General features: G+C 30.4%; 1 protein-coding gene across 1 annotated transcript; it reads left to right on the forward strand.

Moving 5' to 3' along the window:
• The first annotated feature begins 350 nt into the window (after positions 1 to 350).
• On the forward strand, positions 351 to 4,014 carry LOC138318757 (elastase-like). Its single transcript, XM_069261431.1, has 3 exons — positions 351 to 508; positions 1,418 to 1,494; positions 1,825 to 4,014. The coding sequence occupies exons 2-3, from the start codon at positions 1,467 to 1,469 to the stop codon at positions 3,765 to 3,767; spliced, it is 1,971 nt and encodes a 656-aa protein (XP_069117532.1). The 5' UTR covers positions 351 to 508; positions 1,418 to 1,466; the 3' UTR covers positions 3,768 to 4,014.
• The last annotated feature ends 6,987 nt before the right edge of the window (positions 4,015 to 11,001 follow it).

An 11,001-nucleotide genomic window follows, 5' to 3' on the forward strand; every position in this document is an offset into this window, starting at 1 on the left:
ATGAATACATTGAGATAGGTTAAACATTTATCAAGTTGTATAAACTTAGTTTTCCTTTTTTCTATTGGCAGTCATTTCACAAACAATCAGAATAAACCTTTATTATTTAACCTATGAATACAACTTATTTTCATGAAAAAATAAAACTCATGACCAGAAAGTCATTCATACTCTTACTTTATTTAGAAATTGTTTTCAATTTTAAAGTCAATGACAAGCAAACGATAATGCTAATATACAAACTGTATGCTGAATGCTATCGTTGGACCAGGCTACTGTTAAGATATTCAGTAAGTATCCCAGTCAGTGGGAAGGCTGTACGGGGGTGCGTAAGCGACCCTGTTTCAACATGTTATTTCAAAAATTGCACAATTCAGAGAAATTTGCCAAGGTTAGTGGAAATTTCGAAATGACGGCTTCCGTTTGGGATGTATATAAGACGGGTGGCAATCTGACAGAATTAGATATCTTTCAGTTGCGAAAGAAAAGACATCAACAGCAGAAACAAGTAAGTCTATGCATATATACATATAGCTACATTTAATATGTCTATAGTTAAGTAGTTGTTGTATGAAATTGTACATGTTTTTTTTATCTGTTGCTATAATGTAGCTTGCTTATTTATGATCTATCAGAAATGTCAAATTAGAAGATTTTATTTTCTATTTTCTAATTTTTATTTTATTTTATGTTTTACCAAATTTATACTTTGTAATAGTTTATTGGTAGCAGTAAAACAACACTCAGAAAATGTAAAACGCACATCAAACTCAGCATAACTGAAATACAGATAATGTGGAAAGATATACATTATCTTATTCTGATAATTACATTTACGAAAAAATCATTTATAAATCTTAATGACGATTCTTTTTTTTTCTTTTTCTTTTGAAAATTTAAGGTTTTCAAGCATAATTATTTTCTTTAGAAATAGGTTATTGTAATTGTTTTTATGAAGAAAAAAAAAACTTTTCTGGAGACAAAAGATATCAAAAATAACTACGTATGACAATGAGTATAAATGTTTATCTCCATGTCTACGTTAAAAATAAGAAATATCAATAGTTGTAGAAGGAATGTTTTATGTTCAGTGTTGCTTTCCTGATTTTGAAAATAACTTTATTTAAAAGATTACATAGGAAGATTTTAAAAATGCGCTTGCGTTTACTTTGTGAATAAATATTTCAGCATCGACATTAAGGGTATATATTCAGTTCGGCATGGCACATGTGTAATGTGAATTTCATCCACATATTGTAATTAACAATACGAACAATTCTGTCATTTTTGTAAATATATTTAATTTGTTTATAATATATGCCGCTACATCACTACTGGGTACCTAATTGAGCAAGCGAATTGGTGTCATTATAATAATTGTGGCATCACTGTAATTCTGTTATAAATTGTTTGACAGTTGCCGACCCATCCATTGCTCACAGCTTACGTCAGACAGCCACTACGGTATGGACCACAAACTACTGCTTATCGCGGGTAAGTTGCAATAGTTAGTGTTATACAGACCGATCATTGTTTCGATATTGCTTTAGAGACATTGCTTTTACCTGAATTATAATACAATTATACATTTTCAATAATACTAAAGTTTGTGTAATGAGGACATGCCATTTGTCACACCATGTTTTAAAGCATTATCGTTGACTTTGGAAGTGGCTATTTTTATTTGAAAGAGATTTTTCTATTAATTAACAACCACTTTCATATTTAACTCTATTTATTGTTTTTGTGTTTTACCTATCGCACCTAAATTCTCCGAATGTAATGATGATCCTTATGATTTATACGAAATAAATTATATTTCAGTTGCGATAGCGACCCTGCACCAAGCATTAGCTGCCCGTAAAGTTAACGCCAGAGAGCGAGCTGCCCACATCGTACGTAAGAGGTCACTTCGGAATGATATTTCCGAACGCTCTGATGATATGAAAGATTTCACAGTCGATCAACTACTGGCTCTCAATGGAGCAGAGGGCATGTCAACCTCCCGCGAAGTTAAATCAGCACAAGGTACAACACTGAGGCGTCTTCAGGAGACCTACCTCGGGATTCCTATCTACGCAGTAGTTGTCTCCGTGGAATTAGACGATGAGGGCAAACTCACGGGGCAGGCGTCAGGAGAATTCATACAGGGAATAGAAGAAGACTTGGATTCAGTTGTGCCTCAGCTCACTGAGGACGAAGCTCAAGAAATATTGATAAGGGAAGAAAATGACCAAGGACAACGCAGCTTTATCACCCGCAGCTCAACAGACCTGTATATTTACATCGACAGAGATGAGACAGCTAGACTTATCTACATGGTATCGTATGTTCTGACCAGGAAAGATGCTGCACCAAAGCGTCCAATGATGATACTTGATGCGAATTCAGGAGAAGTTATCAGGAGTTGGCAGAATCTGGAATCCTGGAGCTGTGGTGGTAGTAGAAGAACATACAAAGGTGTAGGAGGAAATGAAAAGATGGGCAGGATCCTGTACGGGGAAGCACCATTCTGTCTAGCTCCAACATTTGACGGTGAAAACTGTGTCCTTGAGAATAAGTATGTCCGGATTATTGACATGCAGCAGTCAACTGATGACTCGAGAACCGAAACAGCAAGTTTTAGATGCAGAAATGGATACGACGACGAGGTGAATGGAGCATATTCTCCTGTCCTAGACGCTTTCTTCGCTGGCACTGCCGTCGGTATGATGTTTGAAGAATGGTTTCATACAGAACCATTAAATACAAAACCAGTTCTTCGAGTTCATTACGGAAATGGGATGGACAATGCATTCTGGGATGGTAGATATTGTAGTTTTGGTGATGGTTCTTCCACTTTTTATCCTCTGACAAGTTTCGACGTCGTTGGTCATGAGATAGGTCACGGAGTGACTGAGCAAAGTTCTGGACTAGAATATCACAACGAGATGGGTGGACTGAACGAAGCTTTCTCTGATATTTTAGGCGAGGCTACTGAGGAATATATTGACTCCAGAAGCGACATGTTTGTCGGTTTAGATATCAACAAAGGCGAAATAATGCGTCATTTTAGAGAACCGGAACTTGACGGCAGGTCGCCAGATAATGTTGATGGCTATAGCGATGGGATGGATCCTCATTATGCCAGCGGAATATTCAGGAGAATGTTCTACGTCATCATCAAGCAGAAGGGAGGAGTGATTAGATCAGTCGCCCACACCTTGTTACACGCTAATCGTATGTATTGGGGAAGCATGACTGGGTTCCAAGAGGCTGGCTGTGGTGTATTGAAAGCTGCTTACGATCTTGGGCAAAACCCTACACCGTATCTGCGAGCATTAAATGACGTAGGCATTCATCCATGTGACGTAACCGAGCACATCCGTCGCCTCAGATCCAATAACCCAGTCTCAGGTATCACCATCACACCTGAAGTTAGTCCAATGTTCGGTTATGAGATTAAAGGATCATTCAGCAGTGTGACGATTGAGGCCAGACATAACACAGCAGACATCACCATTGAAGTTCGAAAAGGCACATGGGAGAATGATGACGAGGGACGGAGTAGACTGGAACGATTCGCGACCGGTACCAATGAACTGACAATGGATGGTTTGAGTAATGGCGATGTTCTATTTATAGAATTGATTTCTCAGAGCCATACCGGCATTTCCGGTGTAACAGTGACCGCATTTCCCGATAGGAATACCCGGCGCGACGCCAATGTGTCCAGGGCATACTGGGCCAAAGTATTTGCACAGGCAAGAGAACTCAAAGATTGGTGAATTAGTATATATTTTTTTGTTTATTTTTTTTTCTCATTTGTGACATTTAATGCATTGTTTTTTTATATCCATCGTGTACACTTTCTACATGTACATTGTTCCTCTGGTAAAATATTCCATGTCTATATTACTGGCAAATTGCAATTTAATTTTTTTCTTGTTTGAATGGCTTTGAAAGAAACTTTGTGCCTTATATATGTTATATTTTATTTTACAATTTTTGAATTAAAAAAATAGTAAACTTGAATACTGTCTATGTTTTTTGTATACATTCAAGTTATTACCAAATAGTTATGCGTGTATAACACGTTTTGAAACTCACAAAATCGCTTGACCCACTTCGTAGATAGACACTTTAAACCGATGGCTTTGGATGAAGAATATTCTGTCATTCGGCCAAAAGTATTTCATTAACATTTTGTATTCCGGTGGTTAAACCACAATGGGAATATGTGGTAGGAGATCGTTGAGATACTATCATGTTGAAGTGAGTTACTAGGTTCATGACCTCTAAACTATCGAGGATGTGTAAAGGTCTTCAAAAATTATATATTCTCATGCATCGGTATTTAGTATCCGTGTCAGAGGGCTTTACTGTTGGCATATAGCACCAAAGGTCGTACATTATCAGAACATATTAAACATATTACCACCCAAATTCCTTTGAAAGATTAGTACTTTGTCAGAGTAACACACTGTTCTAAAAAGCTGCTTTTCCTAAGAACGGAAACCAATTAATACCGATTAGACTAAATATAGCACACAGGGCAAACAGATCTGGGACGAAAGAAACGATGTCGGATCAGATATAAAGTAATCGCGTACAGTCAGTTGTAATTAGTATATATATATATATACCGGTACTATATCAGGAATGTTATTGGCATTGTTTATTTATTTATATGGTAAACATATGTAATCAAATCTGCTATTAATTACTTTTGAAAAAAAAGAGACGTTCGCTTGATCATAATAACAATGACAGGAACGTTGCAGAGACAAATGCTCAATATCAAATACAAATAATTTATCTTGTAAAGCGTATAAATTGCTTGTCGACAAATGCGAGGTTAATCTGACTTCTGTACCTTCAATACATGTCAACTGAACGTAAACGGTTAAACGATGCTCCTAATGTGGTTACGGACAAACAATGGTTTTTTTTATAGAAAGTGAATGTAAAAAGGGAAAAGAGTAGGATGGTCATTTCTATTTTGTAATTAAAAGATCTTTAAAAATAAGTACTCACTCATACTTTGCTATGTTGCACATCTTCAACAATGATGAAGGCCACTGTGTATCCATGTCGAGTAATGAACTGGGAACAAAACAATTAACTACAGTCTTAAAGTCTTACAGCCTCAGCCTGTAGACTTACAGAGAATGTCAACATCATCAACAAAATGCCCTAGAATGTACTTGTAATATTAGGAGAACAAAACGGTCCAGAAAAACAAGCGTTCTCTGCTTCACCGAAGATACGTGCTGGTACGTATGTTTAAGGCGTTGTCATGTTATTAAAAAACGACAGCGAATCTATAGTACATATCACACGTATTGTATTTCATATTAAGAAATGTCGAATAATCAGCTGATCACTGTCAAAAGACAATAAATGGAATATCGAATCAGTAAAAAGATGTGCATAGGATGGCGAATAAAACGTCTTTTATAATATATTATTACACACAATTTTATCATTTCAATAGGTATACACCTACAATAGATACTAAAATGCGATAGTTTTAATTCTTATTACAACACATAAGTGTTATTTAGCTATAACGAACTAATACACACATGATATACATAACGGCTAATATTCATCTACTTTGTGAAGATGCTTTAATACAGCTATTACTGCATGACGGTTACCCATTAACTAGAAATTATAATCTAGATAATTGGATAATTTTATATGCCCTGCTATTTGGATCATGACAGCGAACATAGATTGTTCTAAATGACACACAGATTACATGAATGTCATTTACGGCCAGTGCCACCAAGAGAATTTCACGTCTTATCACTGAAGTTGTTCTATTTCTTTACTTACTATGGTATAAAGCCGTGTACGATCATGTACAAGATTTCACAATGAAATGTCACTAACATAGAGTAACAGATCATGCGGTGAATTATATGATTGGATAGTTAGAACCGGATAATTATCCCCAGACGGTCTTTTATAATACCGTTGTTACATATCCCATACGTTTCTGTCGAAATATCTGAACACTGCAGTAAGGCTTCCATACAAATATTAATAGTTATTGGGGTTGCTGTATGAATATATCCACCATGTACCATAAAGGATGTGCCAATGCCTGTAGGGATTCATGTGTCCTTGGTTAAATGCTTAATTATACTGTTATTACAACCAGTACTATAATAACATAGACATCAGAGTTATTTATCCAATCAGTAACGGAAATTAAATCGGTTTCCCACCATTTGTCATTTCGGTTAATTAATGTAACGTTCATAATTTCAACATATGTCACAAATGTTAAGTATTACGATCGACTAGTAATAGTTATATGTATAAATCAGAGATAGCCTACGTGATTGCACTAAATCTATGTAAAATCGTTTTAACTGTAAGTCACCTTATCTTCGTCTCGACTTTATTTCGCATTTCCATGTCCGACGATATTTTTGTGTCCATTTATTTTCGCTAATTCTAATCACCCATGAAAGCTGTGAAGACAAATAGCACGCGAAGATAAGTTGGTTTTGTATGATGTATTTTTGTATGGTATATTTTGTACGGTGTATTTTGTATGGTATATTTTGTATGATGTATTTTATGTGATGTATTTTGTATGATGTATTTTGTATGGTGTATTTTGTATGATGTATTTTGAATGGTGTATTTAAGATGGTGTATTTTGTATGGAGTATTTTGTATGATGTATTTTGTATGATGTGTTTTGTATGGTGTATTTCAGATGGTGTATTTGGTATAACGACTTTGTATGGTGTATTTTGTATTGTGTATTTTGTATGGTGTATGATGTATTTTGTATGATGTGTTTTGTATGGTGTATTTTGTATGGTAATTTTGTAGTCTTTGTATTATTCAGCGTCTTTGGATTTCATACTTTTAAAGATGCTCCACCGCCGACAGAGCATAAATGATATTCCTCCTTTGAACAATAATTGGTGTTTAGTAGTGTATATTTATGTCTAATTAACACGAAAAATAATATAAAAATAATTAATTTTGCCTTTGTTGCATGGGCAATCACTACTTCATTCCATATAGGATATAGTGCCATAGAATTTTTTCGGGATGCAATTAATTATTTTTTATATTTTTAACTTGAAGTAAAATCAGAAACTCAAACTTTTAAATGGTGGTAATGGTGTTAAGTAAGTAACTTTTGTAACTGAAGAAAAATACTAAATCGTCTGCTGCTATTTTTGATAGTGAAAAAATACCATTTGTCAGCAATGGAGCTTCTTCAATAGAAACATATCACAACGACTCTATTCCAGGTTTGATATATTTCGATTAAAAGTATATCCAAAGACATTGATTAATTTTCCAAATATAAATTTATTAAATATATCTATTCCTAGAATTCGGTAGGTGATTTTTGGAGTATCCGAAAATCGACCCGTGCCGTCCAAGCTCTAGACCCTAGCTGATTACAAAGCATAACGCATAGGGTTTTATTACAAAAACGTAAAAGATTAAAGGATGGCAGCTCGTCTCAACGGTCAGTGGTCTGACAGGTGAACTTCTGACAGGCGAATTGTGTCCATTGTCCTAGGGATAAGTGTTATACCTGGTTACACTAGTGTTCTTAAAGGCCAACAACTTTTTCAAAACGAAAAAATAAAGGTTTTTTAAAATCATTTATATCAAAAGAAATTGTATATTATTGGCCTTAGATAAGGTCACAACACCAAAAAAATTGCAAGTTTCACTGCCTAATCTTTGTTTACAGTGAATATTCATTCCGCTGTTTTTCCATCTGGTGCAGTGATACAACTAACACGCGGTATTTCGGACGACGACGGGAAACATAAAACGACCCTCGTTATGAAAATTAACATTTATTTTTGTAATCAAATTGTTAGGAGGTGATAATAAGTATAGTATTAACCTCAAGTTAATAACTTTTGCCAATCTCCGAAATTATCAATCTCGTTTTACATTCCCATTTTATAAATGAAAAGCCGTTTCGAAAAGGTAGTGGGCCTTTCATACTTTATTTAATTAACACTATACGGTAAATAGATATAATTGATTCAGAGTTGATATATTGTGTAGATATTATTGTTTGATATCTAGTGTAGATATTATTGTTTGATACATTGTATAGATATTATTGTTTGATATATTGTGTAGATATTATTGTTTGATATATTGTATAGATATTATTGTTTGATATATTGTGTAGATATTATTGTTTGATATATTTGTATAGATATTTATTGTTTGATATATTGTGTAGATACTATTGTTTGATACATTGTATAGATACTATTGTTTGATATATTGTGTAGATATATTGTTTGATATATTGTGTAGATATATTGTTTGATATATTGAGTAGATATTATTGTTTGATATATTGTGTAGATATATTGTTTGATATATTGTGTAGATACTATTGTTTGATATATTGTGTAATATTATTGTTTGATATATTGTGTAGATATTATTGTTTGATATATTGTGTAGATACTATTGTTTGATACATTGTAAGATATTATTGTTTGATATATTGTGTAGATATTATTGTTTGTATATTGTGTAATATTATTGTTTGATAAATTGTGTAGATATTATTGTTTGATATATTGTGATATATATGGTGATATATTGATAGATATTATTGTTTGATATATTGTGTAGATATTATTGTTTGATATATTGTATAGATATTATTGTTTGATATATTTGTTAGTTAATATTATTGTTTGATATATTGTATAGATATTATTGTTTTGATATATTGTGTAGATATTATTGTTTGATATATTGTATAGATATTATTGTTGATATATTGTGGATATACTATTGTGATATATTGTATAGATATTATTGTTTGATATATTGTGTAGATATTATTGTTTGATATATTGTGGATATACTATTGTGATATATTGTATAGATATTATTGTTTGATATATTGTGTAGATATTATTGTTTGTATATATTGTTAGATATTATTGTTTGTATATTGTAGTAATTATTGTTTGATATATGTTAATATTATTGTTTGATATATTGTGTAGATATTATTGTTTGATATATTGTATAGATATTATTGTTTGATATATTGTATATATTGTTATATATTGTGTTAGATATATTGTTTGTATATTGTATATATTGTTTGATAATTATTGTTTGATATATTGTATGATATATTGTGATATATAGATATTTTTTGATATATTGTGTAGATATTATTGTTGATATATTGTATAGATATTATTGTTTGATATATTGTGTAGATATATTGTTTGATATATTGTATAGATATTATTGTTTGATATATTGTATAGATATTATTGTTTGATATATTGTGGAGATATTATTGTTTTGATATATTGTGTAGATATTATTGTTTGATATATTGTGTAGATATTATTGTTTGATATATTGTAGATATTATTGTTTGATATATTGTTAGATATTATTGTTTGATATATTGTGATATTATTTTTGATATATGTGGATATATATTGTTTGATATATTGTATAGATATTATTGTTTGATATATTGTGTAGATATTATTGTTTGATATATTGTTAGATATTATTGTTTGATATATTGTGATGTATACTATTGTGATATATTGTATAGATATTATTGTTTGATATATTGTGTAGATATTATTGTTTGATATATTGATATTATTGTTTGATATATTGTGTAGATATTATTGTTTGATATATTGTATAGATATTATTGTTTGATATATTGTGTAGATATTATTGTTTGATATATTGTATAGATATTATTGTTTGATATATTGTGTAGATATTATTGTTTGATATATTGTGTAGATATTATTGTTTGATATATTGTGTAGATACTATTGTTTGATATATTGTGTAGATATTATTGTTTGATATATTGTGTATATATTGTGATATATTGTATGATATTATTGTTTGATATATTTGTGATATTATTGATATTATTGTGTGATATTGTATAAATGATATATTTTATATTGATATTATTGTTTGATAATTGTGTAGATATTATTGTTTGATATATTGTTAGATATTATTGTTTGATATATTGTTAGATTTATTGTTTGATATATTGTGATATATTTGATATTAGATATATTGTTTGATATTTATATATTATTGTTTGATATATTGTGTAGATATATGTTTGATATATTGATATTATTGTTTGATATATTGTTAGATATATTGTTTATTGTGATTATATATTGTTTGATATATTGTGTAGATATTATTGTTTGATATATTGTATAGATATTATTGTTTGATATATTGTGGATATACTATTTTTGATATATTGTATAGATATTATTGTTTGATATATTGTGTAGATATATTGTTTGATATATTGTGATATATTATTGTTTGATATATTGTATAGATATATTGTTTGATATATTTGTGATGATATTATTGTTTGATATATTGTATAGATATTATTGTTTGATATATTGTGTAGATATTATTGTTTGATATATTGTGGATATATTATTGTTTGATACATTGTATAGATATTATTGTTTGATATATTGTGTAGATATTATTGTTTGATATATTGTGTAGATATTATTGTTTGGATATATTGTATAGATATTATTGTTTGATATATTGTGATATTATTGTTGATATATTGTATGTATATATATTGATATATTGTTAATATTAATTGTTAGATATATTTGTAGATATATGATATATTGTATAGATATTATTGTTTGAATTATTGTGCAGATATAATTTGTTTGATATATTTGTATATTTTTGTTTGTATATATATTGTATAATATTATTGTTTGATATATTGTGATATATATTGTGATATATTGTGTAGATATTATTGTTTGATATATTGTTTGATACATTGATACATTGTATAATATTATTGTTTGATAGATTGGGTTGATATTATTTTTTTATACATTGAATAGATATTATTGTTTGATACATTGTGTTGATATTGTCCAATTTATCTTTGTCATTTTGCTGAAGAAAGATAACGAACTGTCCCTG

Source organism: Argopecten irradians, chromosome 3, assembly GCF_041381155.1.
Source record: "Argopecten irradians isolate NY chromosome 3, Ai_NY, whole genome shotgun sequence".
NCBI classification, from domain to species: domain Eukaryota; kingdom Metazoa; phylum Mollusca; class Bivalvia; order Pectinida; family Pectinidae; genus Argopecten; species Argopecten irradians.